General features: G+C 46.1%; 1 protein-coding gene across 1 annotated transcript in view; it reads right to left on the bottom strand.

Moving 5' to 3' along the window:
- LOC135541240 (putative protein FAM47C) overlaps nt 1–6,613 on the bottom strand; it is a 14,714-nt gene extending 8,101 nt beyond the window's left edge. Inside the window, exons 1-8 of the mRNA XM_064967340.1 lie at nt 6,481–6,613; nt 5,920–6,166; nt 5,031–5,238; nt 4,546–4,683; nt 3,736–4,062; nt 3,331–3,468; nt 3,007–3,144; nt 2,325–2,631 (exon numbers count right to left, since the gene is read on the bottom strand). Coding sequence (XP_064823412.1) covers nt 2,325–2,631; nt 3,007–3,144; nt 3,331–3,468; nt 3,736–4,062; nt 4,546–4,683; nt 5,031–5,238; nt 5,920–6,166; nt 6,481–6,613 — 1,636 coding nt within the window. The remainder of the gene's footprint in view (nt 1–2,324; nt 2,632–3,006; nt 3,145–3,330; nt 3,469–3,735; nt 4,063–4,545; nt 4,684–5,030; nt 5,239–5,919; nt 6,167–6,480) is intronic.
- Between the last annotated feature and the right edge of the window lie 6,254 nt (nt 6,614–12,867).

Raw genomic sequence — 12,867 nt, forward strand, 5'->3', positions numbered from 1 at the left:
GAAGTCACGTCAGAGTTAAAAATTATAACAATTGAAATGCAAATCCTCACTCATTTGGGAACAATTGCAATCAATGTCACACCCTGGCCTTAGTATTCTGTGTTTTCTTTATTATGTTGGTTAGGCCAGGGTGTGACATGGGTGATTTATGTGTCTTGTTTTGTCAAGGGGTTTTGTAGTCTATGGGGTTGTGCTCAGTTGAGTGTTCTAGGTAAGTCTATGGTTGCCTGGATTGGTTCTCAATCAGAGGCAGGTATTTATCGTTGTCTCTGAATGGGAACAATATTTAGGCAGCCATATTCTTTAGGTATTTTGTGGGTGATTGTTTCCTGTCTCTGTGTTCTCTGCACCAGTTAGGACTGTTTCGGTTTTGCTACGTTTTCTTATTTTGTATTTGTATAGTGTTTACGTTTTCTTCTTTATTAAAGATGCTTAACAATAACCACGCTGCATTTTGGTCCTCCTCTCATTCCCAGGAAGAAAACCGTTACAATCAATATATATATATTTACGCTCAGTGTGTCGTCTTGATCGCTGTTGAAAAGTTTGTTTCTTTTGTAGAATTGTCTCTCTCTCTCTCTCTCTGTCGTGGTTATTGTGGGTTGTTCAGAGTGACATTCATTCATGTTGTTGTAGAATGGATGTTTCGGCGGTTGTAGTTCCTCACTTTCAATGATACCGAATTGCTAGCTGCAGACTAGTAATTAATGTCAAAGACTTGTTCTTATTCTGTCGGTATCGATAGTCTAAGAGTTTAACCACGTGGTATTGTTAAAAGATTCAGGAATGGTCTGCAACCTTTGTACTCCCGTGATTGAGAGAAACATGGTCTACTGAGAATTTCTCAAAGTTGGGTTTTATTCGGAATCTCATGGGCGGTCCTCTGATTTAAAATTATGTGAAAAGTAGTATTGTGGGAGAGGGGGGGGTGGTGTTTCACAAGCAAGCCTGTGACAGCTGATGTTAGTTCACGAGATAGCAGTCAGCCAACACAGACTGACATTGGGGACTGATCAATATAGCAACATACACAATCACACACACATGTAGATAGACAGGCACACACACACACACACACACACACACACACACACACACACACACACACACACACACACACACACACACACACACACACACACACACACACACACACACACACACACACACACACACACACAGACAGACAAACACACTTGCAGGCATTTAGACAGACAGACACAGGGGACTGATCAGCATAGCAACAAACACACACACACACACACACACACACACACACACACACACACACACACACACACACACACACACACTTGAAGGCATTTAGACAGACAGACACAGGGTACTGAGCCCAACGTAGCAGGAAAGCAGTACATAAAACGTGCTTCTATTGCAAACCAACCACACGCCCATCAACAGCTTGCTGTTCCGTTTAATTCCTCTAATAAATATCAAGGCTCAGTAAAACCATAAACAGCTACATTTAAAGTCTACGACCTGACACCCCTCTTCTAATGCGTCTCTGATCAGATACATTTCCTGACCTTCATTTACACCGCTGCGAGGTGAATTTCTATGCTTGTTGAAGAGGGTTATTAAGGGGGGGGGGGAGACATGTAAGTTGTTTTCCCATTAGATAAATAATAACACAGAGACATTGTGAGTAATTAATAGTGACCTTGCTAATTCAACCATCAGGCAAAGGGAAGACATTTCTGCCTGAATGGGATGTGTGGTTAGATAGATGTGTATACTCAACACAGGTTGACTTTTATTGCCGTGAATATTGTTCCGGAGGCAGAACTGAGCCATTTCCCCTTAGGTAGGCCAGCTGCAAAGTCAAAAATATCTATATTTTAGAGATTCAAGAAAACAAAAATGTACATTGAAGGTTGGGTTAGGCATTAGCTTTAGCAGTATGGTTAATTTTGGGTTAAGGTTGGGGTTAGGTTTAAATATTACATTTTATGAAGTTTGTGGATGAGCCAACTAGTGACCACTCTGAAACGCTGCCTCCAAAACAACATGCATGACAAAATATGCTAAACTGCATATTCAACCCTGCTGTTGACCAGGGCCCAGAGGGAATAGGCTGCACTGCTGTTGACCAGGGCCCAGAGGGAATAGGCTGCACTGCTGTTGACCAGGGCCCAGAGGGTATAGGGTGCACTGCTGTTGACCAGGGCCCAGAGATAATAGGCTGCACTACTGTTGACCAGGGCCCATAGGGAATAGGGTCCTATTGATAAACCACTGTCATGGTTAAATACCTAAATACAGATTAATAACATGGTTAAATACGTAAATACAGAATAATAACGGACTGTAGATCGTCTTAGGAGGTTCCGGATTGTAGATCGTCTTAGGAGGTTCCGGATTGTAGACCGTCTTAGGAGGTTCCGGACTGTAGACCGTCTTAGGAGGTTCCGGACTGTAGACCGTCTTAGGAGGTTCTGGATTGTAGACCGTCTTAGAAGGTTCTAGACTGTAGACCGTCTCAGGAGGTTCCGGACTGTAGACCGTCTCAGGAGGTTCCGGACTGTAGACCGTCTTAGGAGGTTCCGGATTGTAGACCGTCTTAGGAGGTTCCGGACTGTAGACCGTCTCAGGAGGTTCCGGACTGTAGAACGTCTCAGGAGGTTCCGGACTGTGGACCGTCTTAGGAGGTTCCGGACTGTAGACCGTCTCAGGAGGTTCCGGACTGTGGACCGTCTCAGGAGGTTCCGGACTGTAGACCGTCTTAGGAGGTTCCGGACTGTGGACCGTCTCAGGAGGTTCCGGACTGTAGACCGTCTCAGGAGGTTCCGGACTGTAGACCGTCTTAGGAGGTTCCGGACTGTGGACCGTCTCAGGAGGTTCCGGACTGTGGACCGTCTCAGGAGGTTCCGGACTGTAGACCGTCTCAGGAGGTTCCGGACTGTGGACCGTCTCAGGAGGTTCCGGACTGTAGACCGTCTCAGGAGGTTCCGGACTGTAGACCGTCTTAGGAGGTTCCGGACTGTGGACCGTCTTAGGAGGTTCCGGACTGTAGAACGTCTCAGGAGGTTCCGGACTGTGGACCGTCTGAGGAGGTTCCGGACTCTGGACCGTCTCAGGAGGTTCCGGACTGTGGACCGTCTCAGGAGGTTCCGGACTGTGGACCGTCTCAGGAGGATCCGGACTGTAGACCGTCTCAGGAGGTTCCGGACTGTAGACCGTCTTAGGAGGTTCCGGACTGTAGACCGTCTTAGGAGGTTCCGGACTGTAGACCGTCTTAGGAGGTTCCGGACTGTAGACCGTCTTAGGAGGTTCCGGACTGTAGACCGTCTTAGGAGGTTCCGGACTGTGGACCGTCTCAGGAGGTTCCGGACTGTGGACCGTCTCAGGAGGTTCCGGACTGTAGACCGTCTTAGGAGGTTCAGGACTGTAGACCGTCTTAGGAGGTTCTGGACTGTGGACCGTCTCAGGAGGTTCCGGACTGTAGACCGTCTCAGGAGGTTCCGGACTGTAGACCGTCTTAGGAGGTTCCGGACTGTGGACCGTCTTAGGAGGTTCCAGACTGTAGAACGTCTCAGGAGGTTCCGGACTGTGGACCGTCTTAGGAGGTTCCGGACTGTGGACCGTCTCAGGAGGTTCCGGACTGTGGACCGTCTCAGGAGGTTCCGGACTGTGGGCCATCTCAGGAGGTTCCGGACTGTGGACCGTCTCAGGAGGTTCCGGACTGTGGACCGTCTCAGGAGGTTCCAGACTGTGGACCGTCTCAGGAGGTTCCGGACTGTGGACCGTCTCAGGAGGTTCCGGACTGTAGACCGTCTCAGGAGGTTCCGGATTGTAGACCGTCTTAGGAGGTTCCGGACTGTAGAACGTCTCAGGAGGTTCCGGACTGTGGACCGTCTGAGGAGGTTCCGGACTCTGGACCGTCTCAGGAGGTTCCGGACTGTGGACCGTCTTAGGAGGTTCCGGACTGTAGAACGTCTCAGGAGGTTCCGGACTGTGGACCGTCTGAGGAGGTTCCGGACTCTGGACCGTCTCAGGAGGTTCCGGACTGTGGACCGTCTCAGGAGGTTCCGGACTGTGGACCGTCTCAGGAGGATCCGGACTGTAGACCGTCTCAGGAGGTTCCGGACTGTAGACCGTCTTAGGAGGTTCCGGACTGTAGACCGTCTTAGGAGGTTCCGGACTGTAGACCGTCTTAGGAGGTTCCGGACTGTAGACCGTCTTAGGAGGTTCCGGACTGTAGACCGTCTTAGGAGGTTCCGGACTGTGGACCGTCTCAGGAGGTTCCGGACTGTAGACCGTCTCAGGAGGTTCCGGACTGTAGACCGTCTTAGGAGGTTCCGGACTGTGGACCGTCTTAGGAGGTTCCAGACTGTAGAACGTCTCAGGAGGTTCCGGACTGTGGACCGTCTTAGGAGGTTCCGGACTGTGGACCGTCTCAGGAGGTTCCGGACTGTGGACCGTCTCAGGAGGTTCCGGACTGTGGGCCGTCTCAGGAGGTTCCGGACTGTGGACCGTCTCAGGAGGTTCCGGACTGTGGACCGTCTCAGGAGGTTCCGGACTGTGGACCGTCTCAGGAGGTTCCGGACTGTGGACCGTCTCAGGAGGTTCCGGACTGTAGACCGTCTTAGGAGGTTCCGGATTGTAGACCGTCTTAGGAGGTTCCGGACTGTAGACCGTCTTAGGAGGTTCCGGACTGTAGACCGTCTTAGGAGGTTCCGGACTGTAGACCGTCTTAGGAGGTTCCGGACTGTAGACCGTCTTAGGAGGTTCCGGACTATAGACCGTCTCAGGAGGTTCCGGACTGTGGACCGTCTTAGGAGGTTCCGGACTGTAGACCGTCTTAGGAGGTTCCGGACTGTAGACCGTCTTAGGAGGTTCCGGACTGTGGACCGTCTCAGGAGGTTCCGGACTGTGGACCGTCTTAGGAGGTTCCGGACTGTAGACCGTCTTAGGAGGTTCCGGACTGTGGACCGTCTCAGGAGGTCCGGACTGTGGACCGTCTTAGGAGGTTCCGGACTGTAGACCGTCTTAGGAGGTTCCGGACTGTAGACCGTCTCAGGAGGTTCCGGACTGTGGACCGTCTCAGGAGGTTCCGGACTGTGGACCGTCTTAGGAGGTTCCGGATTGTAGACCGTCTTAGGAGGTTCCGGACTGTAGACCGTCTTAGGAGGTTCCGGACTGTAGACCGTCTTAGGAGGTTCCGGATTGTAGACCGTCTCAGGAGGTTCCGGACTGTGGACCGTCTCAGGAGGTTCCGGACTGTGGACCGTCTCAGGAGGTCCGGACTGTGGACCGTCTTAGGAGGTTCCGGACTGTGGACCGTCTTAGGAGGTTCCGGACTGTAGACCGTCTTAGGAGGTTCCGGACTGTAGACCGTCTTAGGAGGTTCCGGACTGTGGACCGTCTCAGGAGGTTCCGGACTGTGGACCGTCTCAGGAGGTCCGGACTGTGGACCGTCTTAGGAGGTTCCGGACTGTGGACCGTCTTAGGAGGTTCCGGACTGTAGACCGTCTTAGGAGGTTCCGGACTGTAGACCGTCTCAGGAGGTTCCGGACTGTGGACCGTCTTAGGAGGTTCCGGACTGTGGACCGTCTCAGGAGGTTCCGGACTGTGGACCGTCTCAGGAGGTTCCGGACTGTGGACCGTCTTAGGAGGTTCCGGACTGTAGACCGTCTTAGGAGGTTCCGGACTGTAGACCGTCTCAGGAGGTTCCGGACTGTGGACCGTCTCAGGAGGTTCCAGACTGTAGACCGTCTTAGGAGGTTCCGGACTGTAGAACGTCTCAGGAGGTTCCGGACTGTAGACCGTCTTAGGAGGTTCCGGACTGTGGACCGTCTCAGGAGGTTCCGGACTGTAGACCGTCTTAGGAGGTTCCGGACTGTAGACCGTCTTAGGAGGTTCCGGACTGTGGACCGTCTCAGGAGGTTCCGGACTGTAGACCGTCTTAGGAGGTTCCGGACTGTAGAACGTCTCAGGAGGTCCGGACTGTGGACCGTCTTAGGAGGTTCCGGACTGTGAAACGTTGCCGGAAGCGCTGGACTGGGAACTGTCGCTGGAAGCTCTGGACTGGGGAGGCGCACTGGAGGCCTGATGCCTGGGACCGGTACAGGTGGCACCGGGCTGGTGACACGCACCTCAGGGCAAGTGCAAGAAGCAGCAACAGGATGGACCTGACTGGGGACATGCACTTGAGGGAGAGTGCGAGGAGTTGTCACAGGACGCACTGGATACCTGGTGTGTATAGCCGGCATCAATTGTTCCAGAACTTTAACACACTTCAGGACGAGTACAGAGAGCTGACTCTGGCTCAGGTGGCACCAAACTGACAACACTTTCCTTTTTTCCAAATCCGTGCATCCTCCACCAACTCAACAACTCTCCCATTTCTCTCTCCTCCAAATTCTCCTTCTTCTCCCAGACTGGCTCTGGTTCACTCCTCGGCTCCGCCGACTGCTCCATGTGTCCCCCCCCTCAAAAAATATTTGGGTTTCTGTGGCCTACCTCGCCGACCTCGTCGCTGTCCCTCCTTTGCTGCTTCCGCCTGCCTCCATGGCAGGCTCTTCTCTCCTGCTATTATGTCGTCCCAAGTCCAGGATGTTCTCTCCTTAATCTCCTCCACAGACCAGGATGCCATTATCTCCCGGGCACGCTGATTGGTCTGTTGTTGGTGGGATCTTCTGTCATGTTCGTCGTAATGATTGAACCAAGGCACAGCGTGCGTAGAGTTCCACATATTTGAATCAATCAAAACTCACCAAACAAAACAATAAAGCATGAACTAAATGTGAAGCTGCTGGTGTACACACTGGCAACTAACCGTAGACAAGATCCCACAAAGCACAATGAGGAAATTGATGCCTAAATATGATCCCCAATCAGAGACAAAGAAAACAGCTGTCTCTGATTGGGAACCGTACCAGGCCAACATCAACCATTAATCACCTAGATGACCCCCTAGTCACTATCATGCGCCAACCGACAGAGAATTAACAGCTCTCTATTGTCAGGGCGTGACAGCATTAGATGCACAATGGGCTGGTGATTGAGATAATCCCATGAAATTGTTATTTTAAATTGAATTCAAGATCAAATTTTAATCATTGGAAATTGATCCTGGCATGGACAGTATCTGCACTGTCATCACTCTGACAGTCTGAATCACCAGACAATGAAAGCCTCTGATTTGAGAATACATAACTGACTTGGTCCAAACCCAGGGCTGGCACACAGTACACAATACAACGCTGTGTTAGCCCACTGAGCTAAAGAGGAGTAAAAACAGGCCTGTAATATCCCTTAGACAAGGACGGTACTGAGTTGGAGGACATGAATCAGGTCTTCAGGTCTTTCATTTGATGAATCACTCCACATTGACCAGCTGATATCATTTTTGGGGTGTAACTAGAGATCTTTGCAAGCTTATTTAATATTTTTAATTTTTAAAATGTTTCTTGCTGCATAGTAAGTGATCATCCGTCTTTTATATGAAAACACAGGGTTGTATATGAGATGAACTCACTGAACGCTATGGAGGGTGCCTTCCTTAATAATTAGGAGTTGTTTTTTTCCCCCTATGTTGTGCTTTTCCCCATATACATTATAAATACTGTTCCTTTAAGTTGAATGTTAGAACCAACCAGACGTAATAAGCAGCTGTATCAGATGAATTTGACATAATAACTGTTCTATTGAACATACCATACTGCCAATGGAAGGATGGATGGATGAATAATAACTGTTCTATGGAACATACCATACCGCCAATGGAAGGATGGATGGATGAATGGATGAATGAATGAATAATAACTGTTCCATTGAACATACCATACTGCCAATGAAAGGATGGATGGATGGATGAATTAATGAATAATAGCTGTTCCATTGAAGAACCATACTGCCAATGAAAGGATGGATGGATGGATGAATGAATAATAGCTGTTCCATTGAAGAACCATACTGCCAATGGAAGGATAGATGGATGGATGAATGAATAATAGCTGTTCCATTGAAGAACCATACTGCCAATGAAAGGATGGATGGATGGATGAATGAATAATAGCTGTTCCATTGAAGAACCATACTGCCAATGAAAGGATGGATGGATGGATGGATGAATGAATAATAACTGTTCTATTGAACATACCATACTGCTTTTTTACTTTTCAATTGGAACTTGACTGGCTGACAAGAAACACGTTTGGATACAAGCAGGAAAAAACACAGCCACATTCTTGTCACTAACTGACCGTCTTAACAATGTAACAGGCACTTCACACGGCTCTCTCTAGATCTATCTGTGTAGCCTGGGTACCAGTCTGTTTGTGCTATCATTCCACGTGTTTGGCATGCAATGAGTGGCAAGGAGTGGAATGATGACACAAAGTGTTAGGCCCCAGATGTCCCCTGATACATTGGATACAAGCGTGTGTGACTTGACTAAAGTCCTTGGCTCCTATAAGGAGCATAGGCCATTGACTAAATGTCCTCCATCTCACTCAGTTCGGGGTACTTTTTCCCCCAGATCTGACCAGTTGAGGTCAAGCTGAAGCTGATCGCTCTATCAGCCATCTCTGCCTGGACGTCCCAAGTGCTTCCAAGTCGAACACCTACAATATAAGAAAATATCCCTGATGAATGTTGTTTTCTGATTATGCCTAATATTGGATACTGAACATGGCTTGGACTATTGCCACCTCTCAAACGGTCCAGTGCACTGCTTTTGATCATATCACTATGGGTCCTGGCCAAAAGTAGTGCACTATTTAGGGAATAGGGTGCCCTTTGAGGCACTAATTGCTACATTTACAGTATCTGCCTGAGGAGGGACTAACCATTTGAGTCCAATGCCAAGAAATGTTTACTAAAATAAAGATTAAATAAGTAATTACAAGTGGAATTGGCCTCATTTAATCTCCTAGTATATGATGCTCTTTACCCTCAAGCCCAATTCATCCAAACTTCATATCTTTGTCAAAGCTACTTCTATGGGATTTTTAAAATGGACTACAGCTAAATAATGGCCACAGAATGGACTACTGCAAAAGAATGACCACAGAATGGACTTCTGCTAAATAATGTCCACAGATAAACTGTTTGTCTCTGAATGTCCTATGACCAACTGCATCCGATCAGGTACACTGTTTGGAAATGTGATCAAGTTTCTTCCTTCTAAATTCGAAATGAATGAATGAAAGGATGGATGGATGGATGAATGAATGGATGGATGAATGGATGGATGGATGAATTAATAAATGGATTAATTAATGGATGAATGAATGAATGAATGGATGGATGGATGAATGGATAGATGGATGAATGGATGGATGAATGGATGGATAAATGAATGAATGGTTATTGGGTTTGTTTCAATACGTGTTTCCCTTTGGGTTTTCGGAGGTAGCCTATAAACCAAAACTGCTACTTCTGCTAACAACATGAACTACATTTTGTATTGAATTTGTATTTCATTTTATGTAAGTAAATATATATTTCTCCGTTACTCCTCTGTAGTGTGCCGTATGTACAGTAGTGTGTTGTCTGTCTGTGGATCATTTCATTCAACTTTTGACCTATAATCAGAGCTTTCATTAATCAGTGCTTTATCCTGCAGGAACAGGATCTGGCATCTCTTCATGAAAAATATTTGTACACTATTTGCAATGTAATTATTGTTAATTCGAGTTGCCTCCTCGTTAATTTACGATTCCCCCTAATAAAAGGTAGGCTAAACATAGCCCGCGCCTGATATTCTAAGAATGAATTTGTGTTGGGCGGGTTGGGGCTTATGGTTTGCGCAACATTGTCGTGTCATGACTTTACTTTCATTAATCTGATGATTATTATTTATCTAATCAACTAACCATGTTAAATTGCTACCTGAATAAATGAATCATGTACCAATTAACTCAATAGGAATTGAGCAGCACGAGAGTGGTTCTTTAAAGAGTTACCATCTCCCGAATTAAACTCTAAAGGTCTTAACATATCACATATCTTTAAATTGTTAATCAATTCTGGACCTGATGTCTCACTGTGCGAATTCCGCTTTGTCTGTGATCAAGAGGTGTCAAGACCCCTGTTTTTCAGAGACTCAGTTTCGGGTCCACAGAGCTCAACCAGGCAGTTAGTGATCCAATTAATACTTAAGCAAACTTTTAACCAGTTCCTGAATATTGTTTAAGTCGGTCAAAGGGAGAATAGTGCAATAGTAAATGTACCTATGATGATTCTCCATATGTGGTCTGTCTCATATGTCAGAGAGATTCATGTCTCCTTATGAGCTTTGCTCTCTTTATATACCTTGTTACGGGGGAAGTACCCAAAGTGCTGGACCACACTGCACAATGTTAGCTCTGTTAGACTGCACACTCATAGCTCTGTTATGCTACACACTCATAGCTATCTTATTCCCCCTCTAAGTTTAAGTCACAGAGTACTGACGCCAATAGCTCTGCTTCCGTGTTCTGATGAGTAGATTCCACTTGGTGATACCAGCTGGTTGTTTCCACTGTTGGGGGTTGTGTTTCAAGTCTCAGCTGAGTGAAGTCTATGATTGGTCTCTCCTCTGTTTCCCCCTGGTGTCCAGTATCAGTAGGTGTTGTCCATGGTTCCATGAGGACCCCTGGATGTCCTGTAGCAGAGTTGTCCTCCCATGTACAAGAAGTGTGCCGATCCTTTTCGGGTTTTTGCCACAATATCATCATTCTGGACACTTGTAACCTCATGCATCTGCAAAAACCTTACTTATGATTCAGTACTACACAAATTGGCTTAATTATTTATTTACTAGCTAACTAAATGGTAACACAGGATAAACATACACACTTAACCTCTAGTGACACCTCATCCCGTGAACGGGACCATTGTCATCATCTGACACTAATTCGCATAACGCAACGGACATAAATATTCCTAGAAAATGTTCCTATTCATGAAATTCACAAATTACATATATTGAGACACAGCTTAGCCTTTTGTTAATCATAAAATATGCTTTACAGCCAAAGCTAGACAAGCATTCGATATTCGATAATATATCCATCCGGACAATTCGTTTTTCAGTAGGACCGGTTGGAGTAATGGCTACCTCTGTATTTTACACGAGAATCTCTCTGGGAGCATCAGGTGACTACTTGTGCGATGTAGCCACTTACGGGTATTCTTCAACATAAATGCGTAAAACTGCGTCACAATGCTGTAGACACCTTCAGGAATACAGAGAAAGAGTAATCTGGTTGATAGCCCATTCACTGCTCAATAGGGACTCATTGGAACGCAGCGCTTTCAAAACAGAAGGCACTTCCGGATTGGATTTTTCTCAGGCTTTCGCCTGCAACATCAGTTCTGTTATACTCACAGACCATATTTTTACAGTTTTGGAAACTTTAGAGTGTTTTCTATCTTAAGCTGTCAATTCTACATTTTTTTTTTCAAAAATGAAAATACTGCCCCCGAATCACAACAGGTTTTAATACATTAGAAACAGATCCCTAGTGGACTGACACAATATGGTGGCTTGTTACAAAAGAGATGGGGGGTGCAGAGAGGGACAGAAACATAATACTTTGGTACATTTAGAAACGACTCTCACAGTAATCATATACTTGGCACAGGAAACGTCTCCCGTTTGGAGTAAAAAAAATTGTGAATGTATTTACATGTAAATGTCTTGGTTATTTATCTATTTCTGTCGGAACCTTCTTTGGAAAGATTGTTGGGCCTTTTTGCATCATGCTGGTAAGGATCTGATTGTCCAAAAGGGGTCCCCACCCGTCTTCTACTGTTGTTAGCCTCTCTGGGATATGTGTGGACGGTAGCGTCCCACCTGGCCAAAAGCCAGTGAAAATGCAGATTGCCAAATTCAAATAAATTACTGTAAAAATCCAACTTTCATTAAATCACACATGCAAGATACCAAATTAAAGCTACACTTGTTGTGAATCCAGCCAATATGTCAGATTTCAAAAAGGCTTTTCGGCAAAAGCAAACGATGCTATTATCTGAGGATAGCACCATAGTAAACAAAGAGAGATAAGCATATTTCAAACGTGCAGGCTCGACACAAAACGCAGAAATAAAAATATAATTCATGCCTTACCTTTGACAAGCTTCTTTTGTTGGCACTCCAATAAGTTCCATAAACATCACAAATGGTCCTTTTGTTCAATTAATTCCGTCAATATATATCCAAAATGTCAATTTATTTGGTGCATGTGATCCAGAAAAACACAGTTTCCAACCTGCGCAACCTGCGCAACGTGACTACAAAATATCTCAAAAGTTACCTGTAAACTTTGCCAAAACATTTCAAACTACTTTTGTTATACAACTTTAGGTATTTTTTACGTAAATAATCGATAAAATTGAAGACGGGATGATCTGTGTTCAATTCAGGAGGAAAACAAACTGTAGCATGTTTTCTGTCTAACAGTACACTTCAAGTTACCGTTGTTCTGGATGGCCGTACTTCTTCATTGCACAAATGAATAACCTCAACCAATTTCTAAAGACTGTTGACATCCAGTGGAAGCCGTAGGAACTGCAACAAAGTCTCTTAGATATCTGAATTCGCCTGCTATATAAGTTATGTTAAACTCACAGACATGATTCAAACAGTTTTAGAAACTTCAGAGTGTTTTCTATCCAGACCTACTAGTAATATGCATATATTATCTTCTGGGGATGAGTAGCAGGCAGTTGAATTTGGGCATGCTTTTCATCCAAAATTCCGAAATGCTGCCCCCTATCCTAGACAAGTTAATCTTTGCTGTCGTCCGGTACCCAGTGACTTTTTGTGCCTGAACAGAACTACAGAGTTGATTTCCCTTCCATTCGCTCCTGAAGCTGCCTTTTTTGAAGATAGGTTAGCCAGCCATGTCGATGGTTCCA

The sequence above is a fragment of the Oncorhynchus masou genome, chromosome 6 (assembly GCF_036934945.1).
Source record: "Oncorhynchus masou masou isolate Uvic2021 chromosome 6, UVic_Omas_1.1, whole genome shotgun sequence".
Taxonomy (NCBI): domain Eukaryota; kingdom Metazoa; phylum Chordata; class Actinopteri; order Salmoniformes; family Salmonidae; genus Oncorhynchus; species Oncorhynchus masou.